The 26,517-nt window shown below is 37.4% G+C and overlaps 1 protein-coding gene across 1 annotated transcript in view; it reads right to left on the bottom strand.

Annotated features, from left to right (window-relative positions):
• NALCN (sodium leak channel, non-selective) overlaps nt 1-26,517 on the bottom strand; it is a 218,594-nt gene that overhangs the window by 159,333 nt on the left and 32,744 nt on the right. The window contains exon 7 of the mRNA XM_088525668.1: nt 12,869-13,023. Within this exon, the coding sequence (XP_088381794.1) occupies nt 12,869-13,023 (155 nt within the window). The remainder of the gene's footprint in view (nt 1-12,868; nt 13,024-26,517) is intronic.

Below are 26,517 nucleotides of genomic sequence, written 5' to 3'. Positions count from 1 at the left end.
AAAAAAGGTTGGCACCTCCTTGGATTAGGACATCCTCCAACCCCCCATATTATTAAAGAGTCTATGCATTGAAAATATATGTAGATATTTTAGGAAAAATAGCAAATATTCAGGTATTCAAACAATTCATAATACAAAGGTGCCCCAACAGCACAGATCTATTTCAACACTATGTCCGAAGTGTAGAAAAAAATTTGAAGTACTAGCTATTCATTAGATGTGTTATACACATACTCACAACACCTGCACATATTGCAAGGTGTATCTCTTAGTCTGATCATCATCAAAATGTATAACCAATATCAAGAAGACATAAGGTTTTTAATATTCTTAAAGCTTTTATTCTTTCAAATAATTTCTGTTGTTTCTCCATTGTTATAACAAAGGAATTACGCAGTCTTACAGTTATTTGAAGTAGTATTTCAATAGTTTGCAGAGGATCCCAAGATACTGTTCTATTTTTTTAGCTCATAACCTCTCACTTGTTGGGGGAAGGTCTTTGGAAAAGAATTCTCAATGGATAACAGAAACTGTGTAAGAATTTCTTCATGTGGCAACGTAATGGCATCAACCCTTGGACAGAACACAGCAACTACTAAAGCTCCTCCGAAGAACAGGACAAATTTAGCAAAAGAAGTGCTCGGTATTTAAATATTTGAATAACTCAGTATCAAATTGAGACTGTGTGCTATTTAATGAAGGAGAAAGTCACTATACATGTAAGAGGATGTTCCCAGCTTTCTCTCAACCATTTGTTGCCAGCTACAAGCAGCCTGCATTCCCATGCCTTTCCATAAGGGAGGATGGCAAGACTTTTGAAATAAGGCCTGCTTGGGCCCCAGGACCTTGAGAAACGAACCCTGTCCTCGTGGCTGGGCAGTGTTATTACTGTCATCTGGAATTATCTCCACCACATGCCAGCTATGGGATCTCTCCTTGGGACCATCATTGCAAGTGTAAAGCAGTCATTTGCAGTCCCCCAAACTCCAGCCTGCCTTGTGGGTGCTCGCCCAGCCCTCCCACTCCATTACTGTGGGTTCAAACATCACAACAACGACGGAGAAGGGTTGAACCCCAGCCGAAAGCTAGGGACTATGACTGCATGAACTGCAGCTGGCCTAGCGACTCCACCTCCACCTTCTTTTGAAGGGTATAAATAGGTCAGCCCTGGAGCCCATCCTGGGCTCTTTGCAGGACACAGCAGATTTGCCAACTTGTGGAGCCCTTTCGGACAGGGACACTCTCCTGCAGCTACTTCCCTGGGTTTGACTGAACATTGGCCACTGAGGCATCACATGGATAAGATGAAGGAAAATTGTTTTCCCTTCATTCCTTTGGGTATTACAGCTAATATAAATCAGCTAGCTTTGTTAACTGAGTAGTTGCTGTCAGCAGCTACTCCTTAGCTACTTGCTACTGCTTAGCTGTTAGCAACTACTGTTGTAAGTTGTTTAGTGTAACCAGGAAGTATTCTAGGTGAGCTAAGTTTCTGTTCATAAGAACCTCCCTCTCCCCACACAAAACCCACATGGTCCGGGCAGTGGGTCGTCCTGTGACAACACGTTTGCCACAGGGTGTTGCAGCATGTGCAAAGTCAGTCACTGCAGATGAGCCGATGCGCTGCAGATTAGCACGTAGGTGTCTGCTACGTGTGTCGGACCCCCTCTGCAGTCACCATCTGTGAGCTGGCTTTTCTGGAACAGCCTATTTCCTTGCACAAGCGGGAAGGCCAAGCCGCTGTCTGCCCCTGTATTGCTAAATCAGAAGTCTCAAATCAAAAGGGATGTGGTAAACTGCTCTAATTGTAAGAACAGAGGAGCATATTGCATGACTATAATAGACCATAGTGTGTAATATATTGGTAGTGCATAGTTTTTCTTATTTCTACCAACTTTACAAAATGTTGCCGAGGAGGAAATAATCAGGACACAAAGGAAAAACAATGTGTGCCGTGTATTATGCAAATGCTGAAGGTCAAAGCTTGTACACTGGTCACATAGCAAAGCTCTTGTTTGAAGTGGAAAATCTTCCAGTGAGGAAACAATCGCCTCTATTTCCCAGTGACTGCAGCTCTCATTATGCTGAGCTATATTGTCTTAATGGCACTGAGGGATAATTAAACCAACAGGGTTTAATTTTCTTTGTATGCAGGTTTCTGATTGCCTAACTTCATGCTTTGCCTATTGGCTTTGAGTTGTTAAGCAGCTACCCATACAAAAACAGCTATTTTTCTGACATAAGCCGTTCCTAAACTCTCATGCTGGGAGGTTCTTTTGCTTGAAGTTGCTCATCCTATTTATTTTCTTAGCAAATCCTCATTAAGGAGCTGATCTCGATGTACCTATTTCTCTTTGACCATGGATTTCTAGCAGATTTGTATTCTGATTGTTTTATTTGGCCTCTCGAAATTATCTGACCATTTGGTTAACATTCTGCATTAGAAAAAGAAGAAATATCACCGTAGATGATAGACCTGAGTGCCATACCCCTGCATCCCACAGGAATTATAAGTAATCAATAGCAACAACACGGAGCAAATCTCTTTCTTTGCCTTTACAGAAAATGCACCATCCCAAATCATACTGGGAGGCCTTGCTATGCTGGAGCATGGGCAGGTTAAAGTAAGCATGAGAAGGTTACCTATGGAAATAGTGGCTAAGCACAGTTAACTCATTGCCTGAGTGGTGGGCACTGACACATGCCAGAGCCTTTGGGGAGTGCAGTCCAAAGGTTCCCTTTGGAGCCTGTCTGGGAGCCTGAGTCCTGCAGAGCCAGCTCCAACGCCTCCAGCACCCTATTCCCCAGTCATCTCCATTCCAGGACTGCTTTAAACCTTACACAGGAGCTAATAACCCTCCTTGAGACACAAGGCAGTAGAAACCAAGGAGCAGGAATATCTAAAAGTGGCTCGCCATGGAGTCAACCGCCGTGCTGCTCCTAACGAGCTCTGTCGTATTTAAAAAATTTTCATTATGGTATCTGTGATCTCCTAGTAATCACAAGGGAAAACAAATACTCACCAGAATTTAAGACTGAGCGACTTGAAACAATTAAGAAACAGTTTCTGGTGTTACTGGAAAATAAGGGATTGAGGTGTCTTAGGTGATGTAACACATTGCACAAAAAGCATAACAATGTAACTAAAGTTTGTATTTGACCTACTTCTGCTTTTATCATCTTATGATCTTCTAGGCCAGTTCTTCATCTCCTACGCTTACAATCAATGACAATTTAGGACTCTTTTATTTAACATCTGCACTTTTTTTAAATGCCATCCCTATCATGCAAATACTTATCAGCAAGCATATTAGAAGGAAAATCACTGTCCAAACCATTCCATGCCTTTTCCCAGAAGCAGATGAGAATGAAAGGGAAAAAGAGAGAATGAAGCATACACCACAGACATCAGTCAGGTCATTAAATTCAGCGCAGGATACTACAGTGACATGAGCAATATATCAAGCTATATAAGGCAGAATAAGATGGCCACCAGTGAAGATCTGTAATTACAAACAAGATTGAGAACAGAACAAAGCAATAAAGCTTTCTGGAACGTTATTTTATTCCATTATAAATCCAACTATTTAACTGTTGAAACTAAGACCTAACACCCTGGAACACCAGGGGAAAGCATGTTCCACCGAATTCTCCTAGCAGCAGTAAAGTTTTCTGTGACTGTCAGTACAAGACATCTGTACTAATCTATTCACATTAGTTTCACCTGATTGCCTGGTTTAATGCAAGACTCAATTACTTTGGGATTAATGCAGCAATAAATTAAAATTCTAGAGGATTGCTCAAATTATTCTAGGTTTTCAAAACTCTACACCTTCCCGTATGTGGGTAACAAGTGCACAGAGCTAATTCAATCGGACCCTATCTGTGCTACTTTTTGTGTGTCTCTAACCCAATATTTTTAAAAAAGTAAAGGTCTTAATTAACTAGACAGCTAAAAGGGCCTCCCTGTGAAAAGTGGCAGGCACACAGAAACACTGAATAACTAAAGGAGATAACTGGAATATTCTTTTCTTTTCTTTTTACTTTCTTTTTCTTTTTTTAATTTAACCTACTTATTTAGTTGTCTCGAATCAGAAGAGCTGTATTGCTTTTCTCTTTCTGGAAAACACTGTGATTTTAGGTAACTCTGTGTTACTTCTCCAACACAGAAATACAAATAGAGAACTCTGACTGTCAGTGACCTCCAATATTTAGATCCCGGTCCCGCTCTTGGACCCACATTGGCACAACAGGTTAAACAGTCAGTGTGCACTGCAGAGTGCTAGAGGGCTGCCTGGAGCTTCCTTCTGACCCATGTATCAGGATTCCCTCCACCACAGAAATCACGAAGCAGGAATATCACACATCTCTCTGGTAAAAGGTCACAGCACTACCAGGATATATAAAACTTGGATCTTAGGCATTCGGGGACATCAATTTAAATGTAGTCTTCAGATAATCTGATGAGCCTTCCTTCGAAAAATCAGGCTTTTACATAATGTACTTAAGCCATAGTCTTTTTCTAATCTGCAGAAATTTTTTGAGAAAAGGCTCTTTACTAACATATTCTCCAGTAAAATTTAATTTACATTACACAGCAGTGATATAACACATTACATATATCATTACATATATCAAAGATATATATATCTTTGGGAAACATATTCCTGATAGGGTTTTCTCATTTTGACCTGTGTTCCCTGCAATGACCTGTTTTCTCCTTTCCATAAACATACACAGTCCATACAGACCCACTTACAACTACCACCTAATGTTAGAGAATCCCCATTTTGAAATTTCTATACTTGTTTAGATGGAAATGTAACATTAAGCAAAAGAACTGAAGTAACTCAAGATTTTTAGCAAACTACGTGCCTTCAATGGACCTCAAGCTTGAGAGGAATGATCAGTCCTTCTACAGCAGTTACAATTTTGCCACAAGTCTCAGAATTTTGCTAAATGGAGCTAATTGTCATTCATCCTTGTCATTCACCCTAAATGCACTGTTATCCCCAAAATGTTTGGTAACTGCCATATCTAATTGCACAGATCTAATAATGAATCATATACATTTGTCTGCTTTTTATAGACTATAGCGCATAACTCTTTAAATGAGAAAAGCTGCATTTTCAAAGTATCATGTAGACAGGTACGGAAATATTAACTTGCATATAAAGTTTATAGAGAGTTAAAGTCTGTTTTGTCAGGCTGTCGGGGCAAGGAACAAATAATTTACAAAGGTTAAAACATTATTTATGATCAAAGTAAGTACTAAGCCAATGTGTCTGCTCAGGAAAAAGCACCATACAGGGGACATCAGCATTTCTGAAACAAGTCTGGTGTCTTTCCAATCCTGGGAAATGGCTTAATAATTGGTATCTTAATTATATGGTTTATTTACCCTCAAATAAGCTTAAAACTAAATGGAGAAAACAGGTACAATGAAGACAGGGCGAACTCCAAAACAAGATATACTTTCACAGCCCCATGATCCCACCTGTGACAACAGTACAGTCCTAGGGTGCTGTAGCTGGACAAAAAGGGGATCTTTTTTTGTTTTTTTTGGAGCTGTGCAGGTAACAGTAAGCAGTAAGCATTCATTTAAGGGGGACAAGTGCTGAACACAAGGGAGCGTATCCTTGCCAAACTGTGAGAATGGTGCTTGAGCCTCAAAAGACTACTTGAAGTTTGCAGGGGCTATCCAGGCAGAACAGATAAATGAACTCCAGAAACCTGTTACTGCAGCACCCATTACCTGGGGGCCCATTATCTGGAAAATTATCTGGCTAATTTTAAAATTCATGCTAATATTTATTATGCAAAATGGGCAGAAATAGAATGATAAGGTAAAATTCACCTCGCAAAATGTGAAGACAGGCCAAGGGGAACTGCTTATTGCTCTCTGTTCTCTGCAAGCTGATGGTTTAGTATACTGTGCTTTACTGTGCACCACAAGACATATTGTGCACCACAAGATATCTCTGTCTATCATCTGATTGATGCAGCCAAGAACTGAAAATACATGCACATATTAATGAATTAAGTATCCTTAGTCTTCCTTCACTCCTATTGCTGCTCATAAAGGACAGTTCTTCCTTGGTGCACCAATTTAAGAATTAAATCTTACGATTTGGCTTCTCAGGTAAGAAAGAAGAAATCTAGAATATCAAAATGAATTCTCTGCACAGCAAATTGTCAAATATCTCAGCTCTGTCATTTCAAAATTATATCCATGTTATTCTTTGTTTTAAGGTTAAGCTAACAGCCATACCACTGAGCACACCAACAAGGGAGGAAGATGGACCAATATGCTTCAAACTTCTAATTATTCAACAGCAAGTTAATCTGCTACTATTTGCCTATGAAGGCACTCAAAATCACTTTTCTTGAGGAGTCAAAAAATGCCGAATTCTTGGCACTGAGGTCAAGCACATGAATAAGGGATCAAAACCCAGTGAATAGAGTGAAACACTATTATTTTTGAGAAAAAAAAAAAGTAATCAAGCGAAAGCTATCTTAATCATGTAGATCTTGAGATCTCTTTAAGAAGATGTTTTGATCTGCTATATCAGGAAAATTTCAGTGAGAGGAGATTTTGGCCTAAAAGAAATTATCCTGCATGTATACAAGATATTCTAGAATATCCTCAAGAAACACAAGTGAATTAAAATAAAATAAAAAGTGGTACAGAACCCAGATTCAGCTTCTTTCAGACTCATATGATGGACAAAATTATAAAAGCTGCTGAAGTTAACAAAAGGCAGGGTCTGTGGGGAAAACTCATGCAGCAAAAAAAAAAAAAAAAAACCCGAAACACAAAAACACGGAATGGTTGAGATTGGAAGGGACCTCTAGAGATCATCTAGTCCAACCTCCCTGCTCAAGCAGGGACACCTAGAGCACGTGGCACAGGAATGTTATTCCTGTGCAAAAAAAAAAAAAAAAAAAAAAGGTTATTATTGTATAATCTGAAGGTAAACGTCTATGCAGACTGATATCTGGAGCCTCCATACTGGCAATAGAGGGTAAACAATGACTGGAATATACGTACCTGTCAAGAAAGATGAATATTATATATAATACTATAATAGATATTATATCAAATTTTAATCATTAAATCTTTTTTTTATTCTATGCAAACGGAATATAATCTAGATCAGTATTTTTTAAATACAAGAAGGAAGAACAAATTAAAAATAGTTCAGAAATGTCTGTATAACAGAAAAATGAATAACATCTCTCTTAATTAGAAATTTACATTCCAGGTCACATACTGGGTAAACCCACACGATATGAAATGTGAGGAATCTGAGGCTTACAGCTCTGTTGACATTTTACAGCCCAAAAAATGAGATGACTGAAAACGCATGATTTTGCTGCTCATTGTGCCACCAAACAATGTTCATTGCTAATAAACAGTGGGTAAGTTTTAATACGCATTTTGTGTTTGTATACGCTTTGAAGTACTCCTTACCACTGGGAATTTATTATTTAACACTGAGAAACAATATGTGTGTGACTATTCCCTATACCAAAAATGGGAATTAATAGGATCACCACAGACAAATACTCTCTGCAGGTACCAGATGTATTTATTATCATTTATGGGGCACTGGCCTTAGTAATGATGTACAGGTTGGTGACAGAGCATGGAAGAAAATCACTTGTTTCTGCCTTCAAAAAGATCTTTCATGGCATAAAACTTCTTTCCCTTACTTGCAAAATATAAAGGTATCTTTCTTTCTGGATTTTCTTTTCCTTTTGAGAATATTTGAAGCAATATGTAACACTAAATCATGGGAAAAAAAAGACAGTGTAGGATTTTTAGAAGAGTAAAATCAGTAATGTAGCTGCAGGTGTACATCTGTAGATGATTACAGTATTACACCCTTGTGGCATATGGAGTGATTACTAGCCAGATGTTTCAAAAATCTGAATGTAAAAGAATCTGTCCTGTGTGGAAAGTACAGACAAGAAGGAAAACTGCTCAAAAAGCAGCAACAGAAGACAGAGGTTCTGCCATACGGTTCTGGCAAATTTGTGTCTCTGTGGCATCCCTTCCAAGCAGCAAATAACCCTACCAACATCCTCAGTCGGGTCCGGTGATATCATGTTAAATCCATTGGGTAAAGGTAGGTATTTGCTTGGACAATGTCATGGAAGGCAGAGGTACTTTCCATAGCTCTCCAACTGCCAAGTCTTCCACGTTTTTATTATTCCACAATTGCATTTACGTTTTTTTAGATATATCAGATGAAAATATACATGGAAATACAATCATAGGCCAAATTTCACAACTACTGGGGTTTATTCAAAAAAAAGAGGTCACATTTCTCAATGTTTAGCCCATCATTTTTGCGTACTTCAGGCTATCAGTTACACCCTATGGAGTTAAACATAGCTGGGGAAAGTACAAAGAAGCACAGAAAAGAAGAGAATAAAATGAGAAAGAAGAAACAGACCAACTGTGAATGCACCTGATGCTCTCAGTGGGAGTCAAGGTTGAAGGCTGTTCTAATATGAAACAAATGTCAACTTTTTCATAGGAGCGTGAATCAAAATCAGCTAAGAAGCCTGAAAAGGAGAAAAGCTTGACAGTACTATACCCGTACAGTGAGTAGTAAGGAGATTTCCACCCACATCCATACAGCCAGCCTTTCATTCATATCCTTTCTCTTACTCCCACTCAGCCCCACAGGTAGTGTTTGAAAAATACTCCAGGCATCCTGACGGATAAAAGGCTTCATTTAATATGAAGGCTTCCACTGTGTAAGAACAATACCTCCTTAAGAAGCCAACTTCTGCATTAAACTGCTGGGAAGAGTGCTCGGGTTTCTACTGAGTTCACAAAGAGGTAGAAGTAATTTTTTTTTTTTTGTATGCTCCCACCAGTTGGAACCTTCAACACCTGAAGCCACTGGAATCTATGAAGGAAAATAATTCTCTGCTGTTCCTTCCTCCCATTTCAAAAGTTCAAAAAATAATGGATTTGGGGTCTTAGCTAATTGTTTCTCCATTCAGTGTGGTCAAAACTTGGTCTCCTTGGGAGACCAAGGAGGCCTGGCCTGATTTTCAATAAATTCACTCTCCCTACAGATTACACGGACAAAACTGGTGAATTGGCTATTCTTACTTTCATTCTGCATCTAATCTACAAACACACATGCTGAAGAACAGCAGAGGCATTAGCATATTTGCTGATGTGGTCCAAGTTTGACAAATGAGCATCACACACATCAGGCATGGTTATTATATTATTAGAACATATTTAAAGTGTGCCAGCAACACAGAATCTATGGCATGAATCCGATTGTATTACTGCTGTTCAAATACAGAATAGAAGTGGGTTTTGCGAAGAGAGGAGAAGCAACTCATGCTATATATCTTAATTTTACAGAAGCTTTTACATATGGTAATACGGCTAGGTGAAACTACTCCATGCTGAGTGTAAAATTATTTGAGAAGTGTTGTTATGAGTGGGTATTAGTGAAGCCTTGTAAGAAAGAAAGGCTGTCAAATGAGGTTTCATCAGAGTATGTTCTTGGCTTGCTTCTATTTACTTTTTCATCAATGACTAGGTTGGTAGAAAATTAATCATACTCATCACACTTCAGATAAAGGTAAGTTAAAGGGCAGGCATTCAGGAGGAAAGAATTAAATTCTAGATGTTTTTGGCAAATTGAAGAAATAGTCTGAAAGCTAGAAATTACAACATGCAACAGGAAGCAGTGCAAGATTATACTTTTTTTAAAAAAAACAAGTAAACAAATATGGGATGGGAAACAATCATGTCAGTTCTTTAGAAAAGTGCAGAGGGGCTGTAACAAATCAGAAAAGCATATGAATCATCCACATCATGCTGTTGTAAAAATGGAAAACATCTCACTGGGATGTAGAAACAGTTATACTGCTTAAAAAAACATAAAGCACTCTGCCAGTACTCCATTTCAGCAAAGAGGTGAATCATCTGGAGAAAGTCTAGAGAAGGGCAATAAAAATGATTTATTAAAAACAAGTCCTATAGCAAAAGACTGAAAAATTTGGAGCTATCTGGCCTAGCAGTGCCCTAAAGGGTAGATGAAGCAAAATAATAATCTTCAAAGATGCAGAAAAGCTCTTTTTAAATGTTTCCTCTATATCCATAGTGAATAAGGTGAAAAATTACAGTCTTAAGCTGCAGAAAGATAGATTTAGGTTAGACTTCAGGGAAATCTTCTTAAGACTAAGGATAATGAAGCACTGGAATAGACTGCTTGGAAAGCCTGTGAAGTCTGCTTCACATGAGAAGGTGATGGACTACATAATCTTGCCAAGATGTCTTCAAGCCCTATCTATCTATAGTCTATAACTGTGTTTTTTCAAAAATGCACATATGCATAAAACAGATAAACAGAACACCTGAAAACTAAAAAGAAAGCCTGAGAATTAAAGGTTGATGGAAATATTTTGTCAAGTACGAAAACTTACATTACTTTTCCAATTCTCATCCCTATAAAGCCCAAATCGTTTATAAAAGTGGGAAAAGAATAAGGCCAAAATGGAGGTACTTGCTAAATATATAACCACCTACTTCGCATAGTCTTCATAGTATGAAAAAATCAATCATTTACAGCTTATTTGAAAAGATTTGGTCTTCACCCTGCAATAAAATCCTGAAAAGCCTCCCTTTTTTTCCTCTTTGAAGTAACAGAAATGATCAAATTCAAATATGCACAACTTGTACTTATATACAGCAAATGAAGTGGCACTAATTATATGGTAGCTGCCAAACTGCTATGCTCTTGCGATTTTTGTAATGATATATTTGAGGAACCAACAGGACAGGCTGCATAATAATATCTGCAAGTAGAACATGAATGAATGTATACAATAAAATACTATAATTACACAGAAAAGACCTACTGCAGTACTTACCTGCTAACTACACACAAAGATGCATCATTAAATGGAGATTTATAAAATATTGATAAACTTGCCGGTTATTACCCTGTTTTTAACATTCCTAATTTGAGGAAGCTTATTTAACATTTTGCAGCGTAACTGCTCTGTCTCCCCTGGTATTTTAAAGCTTAGTGATAGGCTTTCAATTGATGTTCAACTTAAGCTCTGGCTGCTATACTGATATGCACTTATGCCTTGCTTACCTATTTCTAGGCAAAAAAATATATATATTTATCAATGATAATTCTCCTATGTCTATTACCAAACTTTAATCTTTAAAATGCAGCAGTCAGGAGGACTAGCAATAAAGCACAGGACTGGAACCCAGGAGATCAGAGTTTCAGCCCTGCTTTTTACCAGTTTTGTAAGCATCCTTGGACTTTGCACCCATCTTTGCCAACCTCTTCCCATCAGTAAAGAAGTACTGACCTCCTTGAGCAAGCACTTTGAGCCTTGTTCAAATCACCTATCCACGAAGCTTGTCCAAGGCATTGCAGCTACATTCCCCAATGGCCAGGTAGACAGCTAAAATAGCAGCTTTCAGTGCCCTAGTAGATATGACAACTAATTTTCCATGTCAAGATGAGAAGGGTAGTTTCAGCCCGAGGAGCAATTCCTCTGATGGACTCACAGAGCTAGCAGTACTGGTATAACAGGGACACTTACGGATCCCAGGAAAAATATGGTAATATTTCGATGCTTTCTCCCTTTTTAATGAAAGACAAGAAAAAAAAATAAAGAGCACATATAATGGTAGTTTTTGTTCAGATACTTTTTGGTATCTCAGAGTACCTGTTACACCAGGACTGCCATTCTATTTCTTGTAACTCTCTGGCTATATTCAGACACCTGGGAATCAAATGAAATGATTTGGGCTGCAAAGGCTTTCAATATTCAAAAAAAAAAAAAAAAAAGTCTTGGATTGTAGTAATTCAGTCACTAAACCTCTTTATTGCCTTCAAGGTCATCTGGGGCCAGGATAACAGTCTATTGTCTGGAGCTCAATCCAGGAAAAAATGAAAAAAAAATGCTTACTGGAGCCAGAGAGAAACATCAGAAGGAATATGGCTTCCAGGCACACTTTCTCATTTGAAGGGACTTCCCTACCTGTGCTTATGGAAATGTACACCCCATGCTCCTGTTGGGCCTTGTCTGTGAAATGGCTCTGACAGGAAAACTGCCTATTTTCCATCTGGATATGGATTTTGCTTCAGCATATTTTTGCCACGTTTCAGCTGAATTATTGCTCTAAGCTACTGCTCAAGTTTCTTTGTGGGGATGACATGACAGATTCCAGCTAGTAGAAAACGTATTCCATATTCTCCTCTGATTTGTGGTGTTTCTTGCAGAAGACACCTAACAACTGTACTGCAAAATCCTCTTAACTCTCAGTCATCTGAGGGGTTCTAGTTCTCACTTACACATCTTGGATCCATATTGCCACAGATATACATGCTCTCACTCTCTTCACCCCCTGCTCTTTAGTACGAAGGTGATTATCAAGATAATGTTTTTGAATAAGATTTACTACTAAAATTAGACAAATATGATGAATTATGAGACCATTATATACTCTAAAATTATATACTCACATATTATAAGACCATGAGACCATCATATACTCATAAATAAAACACAGAAATTAGTCATTATATTTATGTACTGGTGATAATGAACTGTTGCTTCCTCTTAAATAAAGACGTTGTTTTAAAGTTATTTAAATCCTGGGAACCCAGGCAGTGTAAAAATAGATTAAAACCTTATCACTCCAAAGCAAGCAGCACAGCTTGTATTTCTCGCACGTGCTCTGCTTGAGCAGAATACTGATTGCACCTGATATCTTTTCGGCACAGATACAAGCTATCTGTTCTACTCATTTTATAAACATTTTTAAATGGATACTGAAATGGATTTTACCAGTAGGACAGACCTATCTCATTAAAGCCACTGTAGCCCAGCTCTTGCCTGCTTAGTCCCAGATCTTCAAGGTCCATGCATTTAAATCCAGGTGGGCACTGGTAGCCTTCTTCTAGCTCTCGGGAACAGTGGGTGTCTGGGATAGCTAAATTATTCCAAGTTACATTTCTGTGAAAACAAAACAGAATTAATGTGTTACATAAACTCAATACATATCAAACCTAAGTACTTGTAAGCGAGAGGACTAAGGCAAGAAGTGCATCAGCTATATTGACTGCTATTCTTACTGCTCGTTGTTCTTTGGAATGTGATTTGCATTAACTCTGAATTAATTAGGACTACCTGGGACATACAGAACTGATAATACACAGCCGCTCTGACTGCTCTTTAATGGTATTTGGACACTTCCTGCTTCAGACTCCTTTGAAAATTCTGAGAGTGTTTCCAACTGCAGTGAGTCCCGTGACGTTGACTTCCACAGACATCCCTTGAGGAGGCTTTGGCTCTCCTACCAGTCCCAGCAGCCAACCAAGTATACATGTGGTTTCTTGCTCCTCATGGCCTCTACAACAGGAACTCGGGTAGTGACGGCTTTAGGGGATACAGTAGCTAACAGGAGGGGGAGAACAAGTTTGTGGCTCCCCATTCTGTTCAATTTGTGCCTGCTGGCAAACACACATGGATATATATCAAATACCCTCAAATTTCAGTGAGGAGGAGCTCAGGCAGTTAATTCCCATAGGCACTTAAGGCCCACTGTTGATTATAGCAATACACAGTTCTTTGACATGGTGGAGCAAGAATCAAAGACTTGTGCCCTCCGTTTTCCAAGAAGGTGTATGGCAAAAAATCCTTGCCCCGAACAGGTCCCTGGCCTTCAAAGGGCTTACAAAGCAAAACAGCACAGTAACCCAGTGCAGAAGTGAGGATTCATGCTAGTCATGCTACAATTCAGCTGGGAACACCAAAGAGAAGAAAGGCTTCAAGATAACTCAGCTCCAGCTCTGCTGAATAAATGCACAGCTAAGAAAATCCTCTTTCATTTTTTTTCTTTTGTCTTGCTTACATTCTGGCTCTGACCTAGCAAATGGAAATCCTCGCTTTTGATTCAGTCCCAGCGCAATTTCGAATCAGACTTGAAAAGCCAGTCAGGGTCAGTTCTGGTTTGAGAATAAAGCAATTCACAGCGGTTTTCCATTCATGTTCAGGCTGGTTCCTACTTCCTGCAGAGACTTTTGATGTAAGAACAACCAAAGTAAACCACCCAAAGTAAAAGAAAATCTTGTGGTATGGACCCCCCATAATCCCGAAGCCTCAAAATGAATCTTAAAATTCATCATCTTTTTAAAAATAATTTTGTTTGTCCACAGAACAGGTGGAACTTTTCTGCCTGCCGTTTAGTGCAATTAGTTCCTTAAGGTTCTTCTGAAAGTCCCCTTGTCTTAATCTAACTCACAGATGCATTTTGACAACTAAATCGGGTGAACAAAGCTTTAATTACTTTATTTTTCTTGCTTTTATGCACGGCATGCAATAGCAAAAGATTAGTCTAAATTTGTCAGTGTGAAACTGAGGCTTCCTACACAGATTTTCTTAGGCAATTGTAAATGCAGAGAAATAACCATAGCTGCACTCGCTCTGTAACCATTTCTGCATGATGCCCAGAAAGCTATACATCATTTCATGCATTCACACACAAGCACATATAGCTTTATCTGAAGTTTTGTAGAGATACTGCAAATTTAGTTATGTGCATAACTAGAAAGATGAAAAGATATACAAGCAGACGTGCAGCTGGTTTTTGTAAACACAGTCAGCATATGTCACTTGAAGATTTAAAAATTCATTCAAACGCTTCAGATTTAGGATACTGCTATCTAAAAGCCATTATAATAGAAGAATATCTTAAGACAACATTGTATGAATATTTTCAGGAATCAAAATTAATTCATTGGCACACGCAGATTTAGTGCCCAGACTACTGGGAGCTAATGAATTTTACATTATGGTTTGCATTAGAAAATCCTCAGATCCAAGAGGCTGGCAGTGTGAGGGCATATTATTAAAAGTATTGCTGTCTTAATTACTACAATGCAAAACATTTATTTTAAGCACTTCATTTAAACCAAGATCATTTCTATACCATATCAAACCTCTCTTTGAATAAAGAAAGGCTGTCTCCACGCACAGAGAATCATTCTTGCCAAAAGGGAAGAATCTCTGCCTACAGCACCTGTACTGACACAGGTATAGACTCTTTTGGATCAATGTCATATGGCAGCATGTCACCAGTCATTTCCAATAGAACATGATTGAAAATGTCTTGATCCTTCATATACATATATATATATATATGCCTAGTATTCAGTGTGTATGAAATACCCCATCAACCCAACAGGTGAACTGAGAAAGGAGTGCAGCACAAGCACATAAAGCAAACTGAGATAGACAGGTGACCTCACATCCCTTGATCAGAATCCTTCAATAATAGGATCATTGTAAAAGACACAGAAATGCCAGTCTGTTTTTAACTGTTTTTAAATAAATGTTTTTTAACTCTGTTTTTAAACGAATGTTCTGTACACACTGACATAGGTACATCACTGAAATTAATGGAGTAATTGTGTCTCGACATGAATTAATTGTGTCTCGACAGGACACATGTTATGGCATCGGTAGCAAGGAGGGTCTTTCATCCACCGTAGTCAACCGAACATAAACTCTTCTCTCTGAGTCCTGTCTCCTTACGAGGACTGCTCTTCGAGGAGAGGTTTTGACTTTAGTATTTAACTACTTAAGAATCAAATTCCCTGAGGTTATCCCCAACTTATTTAACCTATTTTCTATTAACCAGACTTTCTCTGCCAAGAAGAGAAATGGAGCATAAATAGGGTTCTTTTGTCCTAGGACTCTGTTAATTTTTAAACATACTACCAGAAAGTCTTTGGAAATTACCAGCCTATTCTTATAGTACCCAGACTCAGAAAATTACAGGAAAAGATAAGAAGAAAATGCATTGATAAGATATCAAGAAATTGCTTCAATTACTGAATTAGGGAAAGAAGCCAATAACGAAACACGAATTAGCTGGAGCTGAATTATTTTCTACATTAGTAGGGCTCTGTAAGGGCTCTGCTTGCTAAAGAACCACTATCTAGGTAAAAATACCACAACAGGCACAAAAAATGGCTGATAGATAATGAAATAAATAAGTAGCAACCGTACAGCTTCCAAGTAGGAGCAATACATTAACTGGGATCTCTGAGGAATTGGCACTGGAATCTGCTCTATCTGTTTTCGTTAATGACCTGGGGGACAGTGTGAACCCCACTTCATCAAAATCACACAAACCATATGCTGAGGAATGACAAATACCCATGAGAATAGAGAACAACTTTAGAGTTCTGAAGAGTTTAAAGGCTACTCTCAATAATCATAATTTAATGTCAATTAGCGAATTCAGGAAGTGATAGAATCTAAATGCAAAATGGAGACTGCTCTCTAGAAAGTATTAACACAGAAATAGGCCCAAATCAGATAATACATAGATTTTTACTTAAGATATCAAGAACTCATAGATTCACCATCCTTTGATGTTACTTGAACTTAGATATTTAACTCAAATTTAAAAAAAAAATTGGATTCCTATACATTTTTCTGAAGATCACTTTTTGTTTTGCAGTACTGGCAAAGCACACAAAACCACACGGACACTGAGAAGAGTGTAGATATGAGAGAAATAAACCTAAAAAAACACTGAAGTTCAGACCTTCATGACCTCTGTATGAAGTTCTTGGAGTCTGCAATAAATAGGTTCTGGGCCAGGGTCACTCAATAAACATCTTCTGAGGAAGTAAAGTCTAAAGTCAATGTACAGCCACAGAACGACACATTACCTCATTATTAATACTACTCTCTTATTTCAAATACCAAGTAAATGGTATTTCTTTCATTTGTTTTTATTCTTAAAAGGGGAGTCATTATTTCTGTGAAATAACTTTATTGTATTATTTCAGAAAACAATTATAGACTATGAATATATTTTTAAGATTTAAATTCTGCATTACACCAGTATCTTATGAAACGGTATTTACAAGCTAGGAAATATGGGAATATTGAGAACAGTGGGAAAAGAGGGCCAGCTATGTGATGAGCATCCTGATTTTAACAATATTTTTGGAGATTTCTGTGAAGAACAAAATATAAATTTAATATATGTATAAACTGCCAGGCTAAAGATAACTGAATCTCTCAGGTCACAGACAGATACACACAGGGTAGCAAATACTATTTTCATAAGCAGCATTTCCAATGCATTTAATTGTACAAAAAATACATTTCCATATCAACTGCAGAATGATGCTCTACTTAGTCACAGACACTTTGAATTCTAGATGCTGCTCTGTCCTGTAATTGAGTCTATGCAAAAGGCAAGATTTGGGGTGCAATTAGGCTATCCTCAGTCAGATTGCTAATGCCATTTGAGACTCCTGAGTATGAGGAATCAGATCCCTGAATCGCTTTTCACCTTTACCATCCTCCTATTTTAGAGCACCTAACCTTGTTTTCTAGTCAACACATATTCCTAAAAAATGTAAAATATCAAAATGCAAAAACTAAATGAAGAAACAAACAAAAAAACCTGCTGCAATATCCATAATTAATGCAAATATGTAATAATAATGTAATCTTACACATATATGAATCACGAAACCCAAGATTAGATTTCTCTAACAGATTATACCAGTAATATTATTACCATTTCTCACATTTAAAGCTCAGGCAGGTCAGGTCCATTTCTATACAATTGCTGTTACTACTGTGTGATAACAGCTAAAAAGTATTTCTTTTATATTCCAAGTCATTACTTCCTTTCAGAGACATTGGGAATTTAAAAGGTATACAGCTTAGAAGGAAAAGTGTTTTCTTTTTAGCTGATTTCTTTTGAAAAACAAAAGGGAGGTAGAATTTAGGTTTATTTGTTGCTTGGTGAACATGAACACAATCTAAATCGAAGTACCTAGAATAATATACCTCGCATATTAAAGCTTAAGGTACGCATACTAATCCAATTGATTCCATTTTCTCTACTAGGAAACTCTGAACATACAACTGCTATAAATGGATGGCTGCTAGATTGTTTCCTTAGATTAATGCCCTTTTTACAATATATAACACCACTTCTCCCTGAGAACTGTAAGAATAACAACATCAAAATACAGTCATTATAATTTTTAGGGACTTTGAAGAAGTTACATGAAGGTTTATTTGGATCATTTTCATAATTACGACACATAAATACGACAGAAAATGTTCATTTTTTATTCAGTGCTAGTGATATTTCTAAATCTGCAGCAGTAATTTATCATCATTATTGGGCATATTTTTTTCAGAGAATACTCATTGTCAGGTAACTCTTCTGTCACCCAAGCCAAACACATATATAACCATAAACTTCAGTAGAAGACAGCCAAACAGTAACAGAGCTCTCCTGAAAATCTCATTCACTAGATCTTTCAGCTTATGTGGAAAAAGTTCTCAAGCACTCAACAGTGCTGCCGCTAAAGTCATTACAAATTCTAGATAATACAACACTAGGATCATCCAAAATCACTGACAATAATTGAAAAAATATCACAGAGAAATTTCATAATCTCTTCAGCATAAGGATTGCAATTATTTCTAAGCACAATTCTTTCTCTGATATTTTATAATTTTAGCATTCTCATGGATCATTTTTTAATATTTTGATTTATTTTTTCACAAACGTAGGTCTAAAGTCATCATGGATCATATCTAGAGAACCAATTTCCTAGCTTTAGTAAAAGAATAAGAACTGTTTTATCTTTTAAACTGTAAATATGAAAACATCATCCATATTTAATGTTTCTCATAATTATATCTGTAATTATAACTGTAAAGCTTTGAAAGCTTTCTGGTAACAGATTGTCTCTGATGCCTATTTATTATTATTACTAAAAGATGAAGACAGGGCATGCTTCAAAGACTCACGACTTCAGGGACACTACAAACACAAAGCTTGAACTTTGGCAACATTCCTTATTTTACATTTTAACTTGGCAAACACAGATTTTACCACTCAAGAATTAGTAACTGAGAAGGGTATTAGAGAACATCTGCTAGCGATAATTATATTCAAATCAACAAGCCCAAATAACTGAGGGTATCTCTCATCTCTTCTATCAATTTTTAATGCATTTTGGAGTAGCAGGGAAATGCCAGAAGAATGCTAATGTGCCTTTATTTTAAAAGACAAATAGTGTGATTGGTGAGCTTGACACCAGCCCAGGCAGAATATTCAGAGAGCTGATACAAAGTCTAATTGATAAAGAATTAAGAACATGAACAGAATTGACAGTGGTCATTGTAGATTTCCAGAAAATAATTCTCATTATACTAACGTGATTTTGATATGACTTCATATTTGTCTACAGAAACTTCATATCCTATATTTTGTAAGGCAATTCAGTCAATAACATATGATTGATTAAAACTTGTCACTTCATAATATCAATAAAACACACGCTAAATAGGCTGAAAACATGATTGATTCACATCTTAAAAAATACTTGCCAGTGAAACAATCATCATGATCTACCACAATCAATGAGGTAGAAACAAATCCGAAACCGAGAATACCGGGAGAGAGAAACAACAATGAGGACAGGAAAGTGAAACAATACTTTCTGGACCATTGGGTTATCTGAAACCACAAAATACAGCAAAATGCAAAGTTAAACAGTCAAAATTTCTGAAAGCAAACCTAATCTATAGAATAAAGGGAATAAAAGAAGGTAAGAGTACTATATTGTAGAATACAGACGCTACATGAGTTTGACAACGGAGGATAACAGAGTGCAATCTCTTAACTTTCTCATTGTGGCAGTGCTTTCCCAGGTTAGAAGTATGACTCTAATGAGTTTCTGTTCCTGTCTATATGGCATTGCTATTATGAGGATGAAGAATGTTGCATGAGTTTTATGTTCATATTAAAAAAAATCAAAAAGCGAAATAAGAGTACAGAAAAGCTATGAAAATGAAATATCTAGAGAACACGTTTTGGAGCGAGAGACTTTAATAGCTAAATCATGTTAGTTCATGCAAAAGCATATTGAAATGTGCCTAAATATATCACACAAAAATTTATTTTGTGTAAGTAGATTCACATAAAGAACCACTGGGAACTCATATTGTGAATAGTCTAGCATAAAAATGTATGACAGTTGAAGCCAGACCAATTAAAATGATAAATCAGAAACATATTATTATCTATGAAAATTGTTCACTTTTGGTGCAAACTAAATTTGCAAAATTTAAATTTGCAAACTAAATTTTTTGAATTATTTTTCTGCAGATACTCTGATCAAGAGTAGATTCATGTTGAGAAGACACACTGAAATCAGATGCAAGCTACAAAGTTAAACACAACAGAAACAGAATGTGAGGTAATATAAGGATGTAACTTGCAGGCAGTCTAATGGTCTAATTGTTTATTTTGATCCTAAATTCAACATGCATACATATATACTGTAATATTTTACTACTGCTACTTCCAGTATCTCTGCCCCAGGGCACATCTTGTCATCTTGCCATTCATTTCATTTTACAAACTATTCATATTCTCACTTTCAGGTTATTGTATTTACTTTTCTGATTGTTTCTACACAGTCCTCTCAACAAAGTGTTAAAGTCCCAGCCCTAAAACTCCTACCTCTTAGCTGAAGGAGTGTCACAATAAAAGACTGTAGCTCTAGCTCTTATCCCACATCATTTTAGGCAATGAAAAGAAAGAAAAGAAAACATCCAGAAAATGATTTGGATGTTGATCAGTTGGATCACATTCCAAAAATACTCTTATCTCTCCACAAGATAGAAAAGGAATTTAAGGCACTTAAGTACCTAAGGTGGGTGTCAAAGTCAAAAAATGGGTAATTCCATACTTAGACCATTGTGACAGATCGTTTGTGTTATGCAAAGCCAGTGCTGCCACTGCCCATATGAGACCAGGATGGTTGCAGAAACTTAATGCTTCTGACAACCTGTTGATTTGATCACTAATTACCAGAATTAGAAGAAATTAAATTCAAATCACCCTGTCATTACCCTTCAGAGGAACAAGGCCAGTGAAGTTATCCACAGAATACTGAGTAAGAAAAATAAATCTTTTCTATAGACAGTTCTGGTATGTACATCCAAGCAATAGAAAACAAAGTTCACAAAAGAAAACTCAAAAGTCCTGTTATGGATTTGTTCTGAAGGTAGTATGCATGAATGATGCCTTTCTGAGACTTTATGAACTGCCACCTGGCATTTAACCATATGACAACCCATTTTTTGACTGCTACAATCAGTCATCAGGGAGATTAATTCAAATAGCAATTCCAGGATACATATATTACTGCAAGACCTGTTTCATAGGAAGCAAAATAATATAAATTAGCAGGATTCACATAATGCAGGAAGCTGTGGCTATGAGAAAGTCCTAATCCATAGAAAATAAAAGAGTAAAAACCAAATCCAGATAGGCTGCATGAACCTGCATAATTTCACTGAGGTGTATTATATCAGACTAATTTACTTGTTGAAGAGGTCTAATACCTGCAGTATGTATAACAGTCCAAAAAAGGCATTTCATTAGAGAATTTTTTTAAGAGTGAAAAATGCCTCAGTTCAGGACATCAACTCAAATGTATAAAACAACCTAGGATGAATACTGCATCCATTTTGACTTTGAAGTATGTTCAGGATCACTTCAAAAATCCTAAGTTTGTGTACCAGGTTTATCTGGGTTGTCTATATAAAAACACCTCCCAATTAGCTGTGTATCAATCAAATATAGGGAAAAATATATGTTATTTACAATTTGAAAATCTTAAGTCTCAAGTTAAGAGGGGATTTGCTACCACCAAAGTTCACAAGTGGTTTTGCACTGGTCAATCAAGTTAAATTAATCATAATTAGAAAGCACTGAGAGGTTTCACTAGTTCCTTTTCTGGTACACTTTCACCGTGGAGTTTTGTCCCTATGAACTTTTAACTTGGCATGAGCTATGATAACCTTAAACATCCTAAAAGAGCTGATTCCAAATCTTAAGAGTATGCAAAACAAATTATTTCCTAAAGCTTGTGCTGAGAAGTGTTGAGAGCATCAAATGCATCCAAACAGACTAGTCTGACTACACCATCAGAAGCGGCAGGTGATGACACTGTTGACATACGAGAAAAGTTAGGGGTCTGCTATCAGCCAGGACCCAAGAATAAACTTTCAACATTACACAGCTAACTTTGAATGAAAACCATTTAGCTTCTGATGGTAAGAACTTGCTTATATCAAAAAGTTCTCGCTTCATCCAGGAGAAAGGGGCTCCATCTCTCCATTTACTAACACGTGCTGGCACTCAAGGTTGACAGGAAAGCTTATAGTCAAAAGACCATTTTCATCCAGTAAAAAGGTTGCATGCACAAGGCAGGACAGATCATAATATCATTTAAGTATGCAGATGCAGACCTCCAATAAAGTCAAATAATCAAGGGATCAGAAACACTGTCAGGGAACCATAAAAGCAAATGAAATGGTCTAGTCTTCAAGGCAAAATGGTCTAGTCTTCAAGCCAGACACTGTAGTTTACAGGCCACCTCTGGAGCAGGAGGTAACAGTCTGTTACCAATCAAAGCTCTCTCTTCAAATACCAGTTGAAAAGCCCTTTTCACCAATTCGCCAGCTAGAAGGTATACAGAGGCTGGGATGAATTGTCATCCTAACGTTGTTCTTAGGAAAGAGCCATGATCATCAAGAAATAAAATCCTGAGCTTCAGCAGATAGGATCTGTTGTTCCTGCTACCTAGGCAGACTAAGTGCCTGAGAAGAGCTAGGAGAGGCATGAACACAAAGAGATGGAAAGGATAGGATGGGCAATAAGCTAGGAACCTGTGAGGGGAAGTGGACAAATCAGGCATCTGTACCTGGCAAAACCTACTACAGCAGGGACAGAAGGATGATCAATATTTTGGGCAACACAAAAGAAGGGACGAGATGCACTTCTGTGAAGGTCAAACTACGTGAGTCCCTGAGCACAAAAGTAGTAGCTGAGGTTTTTGCATGTTGTGGAGACAGGGCATGATGCTCGATGTGTGAACTTTTCCTAAAACTCTTCTGCATATGTTTTATGAGAGGTAAAGTCAGAGGACAGAAGGAAAAGGAGATGAGAGCCTGAAAAGCACTAGTCAGGGAAGAAGGTGCGTGTAAAGGTTGAAGTGAAAAAATATTTTATTGTAAAATAATAATGAGCAATAGCACTTCTAATAGAAGTGTTTTGGAACTGGAACCAGCATGTAAGGTGGGAGGAAAAAACAAGTTGGAACACGCAAGAGCACATCCATATCCCATCTCCAAGCTTAGCTAAGTACAGAAAGAGATAAAGCAACAAGGTGTCACAAATCACTCTCTTGTCTGTGCCCTAACACACAAAATTGCTCCTATATCCCTCCAATCCTCCCAATTTTCAATCCTGTCCCCTTTGGAAGAACAGATGAAGACTCCTACTAAGAGATCTAACAAAGACAAAGAGCTCTTAGGATTGACTCATGATATATGACTTTTTTTATATGAAAAAGGATCACTAAAATCATAGAAAAATAAGGCTGGATGTGACAACAGCACATTAAATATTCCCCTGTCCCACTTTAGGATTGACTCATGATATATGACTTTTTTTATATGAAAAAGGATCACTAAAATCATAGAAAAATAAGGCTGGATGTGACAACAGCACATTAAATATTCCCCTGTCCCACTTCTATGTCTTTCCCAGTATAACTTTCCATAGTCTGCTGTAAAGATCCTCAGTGGGGAAACTCAGAACCTCTCCAAGGAATGTGCTGCAGTGCATCTTTAGATCTAGCCCTACAGAAGTTTTTCTTGATATTCTGTCTAACCTGAAATTTTCTTGCTGAAGTTTAATATCAATACTTCTTATCCTAGCTATGGAAACACAGAGTAGATATCCCCTTTCTTTGTAACACTCTCTCCAAATCATCTGTACTTATTGTCTAATACTACAATTTGTAAATATTTACAACAGCACAATTCTCTTGATCCCTGTTCCTTAATTATGCTCCCAGACCACTTTCTGCAAAACTACTTCCTAACCAGTTGTTTGCAATACTTTATTCACACATCTCACTTTTCCTAGTGCTATATTGTCCCTACTGAATTTAATCCAATCTTTTCAGACCATGACTTTAATTTGCCAAGATCAGTTTTATTCTAATCTCCCCAAATTTTGCAGTCCCTACCAGTCTCAGGTCATCTGCAATACAGTAAGTATATTCTCTTTTCCATCATCCAGATTGCTAATGAAAACTCCAGATAGCACAAGACAGACTTATGTGGATGCCTCCTTGACAGCTCCTTCCGTTCTGACAGTGAACTCACTAACCATGTTTTCCTACCAATTTTGCACCTATCCTATGATGTTTTCAGCTTATCCATGTATCTCCTGCCAGCTTATAACAATCTCATGTGAGACTGTTTAAAAGCTTTCCTAAAATAAAGATATATGACATTCGTTCCTCTTTCCACATCACCCTGCCATAGAAGATAATTATACTGGTTTGACATGGTTTATTCTTGACAAATCTATATTAGCTGCTAGCATTTCTGTGCTATCTTCCAGCTGCTTACAGAGAGTTTATTTGTTTATTTGATAAAGAATTCCTTCAGGGATGGAGCCTAGGTTAACCAGAATTCCAGTCATAATCCCAAAAGATTCCCTGTTTTTTTCTTGCTGTGTCGTATCCCTTCCTCCTTTTTAAACTTCGGCTGTTTTCCTGTCTTCCAGTTCCTCACCCATCCTTCACAAGTTCTTATAAGTAATAAATAGCTGGGATAGCTTCAGTCAGATCATCAGACCGGGATGAATACAACGTGTTTCCTAGACCTTTCAGAATTACATTAATCCAAGGGATTGGGACAGGAACCTAATTTAGATACCACATTCAGCTTCCAGAAAGCAATACAAAACCGAATATAGTTGTCCAGTTTTCAGAACAACATATGGATTAGATTGCTCACTGAAACACAAAGTCCCTTCTAGAACTTCTTTCTTTACTATTTCCTATAATTGCTTGGACTTTTCTTCACAGCATTTCCAGGCTGAGACAGATGTACTGCTCAGTGACAAGTGCTGGATTACTTGTGAATGTCAGTACATCCCCAAACTTCTTCATTAGCTGTCTGGCTCCCTCTTGCACAATGGGGGACAGATTTTTTCCAGCTTCCTTTATCTTCAGGAAAACAAACAGCACTCAATCGCCCACTTGTTGGATTGAGTGGAGACCACTCTTAAGAGTGTCTTGGTGTTTTCCAACAAGGTCGGATCTTTCCCTCAATTTTATGATAGAGAGGAGGATGTTCTGACTTCTGATGTCCTAACCTTCTGCAGGTTTCCTTCAGGAAGTTCACTATTCCCAGGCCTTAATTCTGTATGACAAATCTAAGGTAAAAAGCCTGTGGATAAATATGAAACTATCCAGATAACTAAGCAGGGATGCAGCAGGATATTACTTATTACAGTTAGCCACATTCACAGCAGTCTATACAACCTACTCAAGCTTACTCAGGAGGGGTATTTAACAGCAAAAGAAGGGAAGGAGTGCCATAAAGGCTGACAGGCCTTTATCAATTCATTGAATGGTCCCCAATCTTAACACAGATGGGCACGTGAAATAACTGAGTCAGCAAGATCAAGGGCTATTAGATTCGAATCACATTAAGAGGTCTCCTTCAAATTAAAACGGTGCTGGACAAACTGAAATCCTTTGTAGAATAAATCAACAATCCAATTGATTTGCAAAAGCTGTCCATATAATAGTTCTAAATGAAATCAAAATTTTTGGTCACACGTCCTCTGAGAATGTATAAGGAGAATCCACTTCTAAGGATTATTCCCCTTGGGCATCTATCACCTTATCACTCTCTTCCACCCTTTTCATAGGAACCCATCTGGCCAGGACTGCCTCTCTCTCAGCCTGATACTCTATTTTGGTTTTGATTTTAGTTAGGCTTCAAACAACATCAAGCCGGGAAAAAAGTAGGATTTCTTCCACTTCTCTTTTCCCCGAGGTGTTTACACCAGGGATATATCACCATTAAAAGAGATGCTGAATAAATCCCAAACACAACATGAAAGTAATGCAGGTTGTTCAACTGGCATCAATAATGTGCCCCGTTAAAAGAAGTCTTGTTATGTTGATTTTTTCAGGCTTAGTCTTTGATTTCCTCTCTTTCTCAGAAATCCAATTATCCATTCTTATTTTCCCACTGCTGATGTAAGACAATATCTCAAATCCTTTTTGTTCTTTCTAATCATATTTATTTGCTATATTAGATATTGTGGTGAGCTTTCAGCTCCAGCCTCTTTGAAGCTGTTTTCTGACATTTTGTGAGGCCTATCATAAACAGATGGAGAGATGACCAAGAATCTCTTAGATCTTCCTATTATTCAGTAATTATTTTTCTTATCTATTTTCCAGGAAAGTTTTAGTTTTTGCTTTATAGAAACATTACAAAAAAAAAATTCAAATCAACTGCCATGGTGACAAGGCAGATAGATTTGCAGAATACTCAGTCTATACTCTACTG

The sequence above is a fragment of the Tinamus guttatus genome, unplaced genomic scaffold, assembly GCF_059628265.1.
Source record: "Tinamus guttatus ecotype Peru unplaced genomic scaffold, ASM5962826v1 Tinamus_guttatus_pri_ptg000235l, whole genome shotgun sequence".
Classification (NCBI taxonomy): Eukaryota; Metazoa; Chordata; class Aves; order Tinamiformes; family Tinamidae; genus Tinamus; species Tinamus guttatus.
The sequence above is the reverse complement of the archived record's forward strand: the minus strand, read 5'-3'. Positions and strand labels throughout refer to the sequence as shown.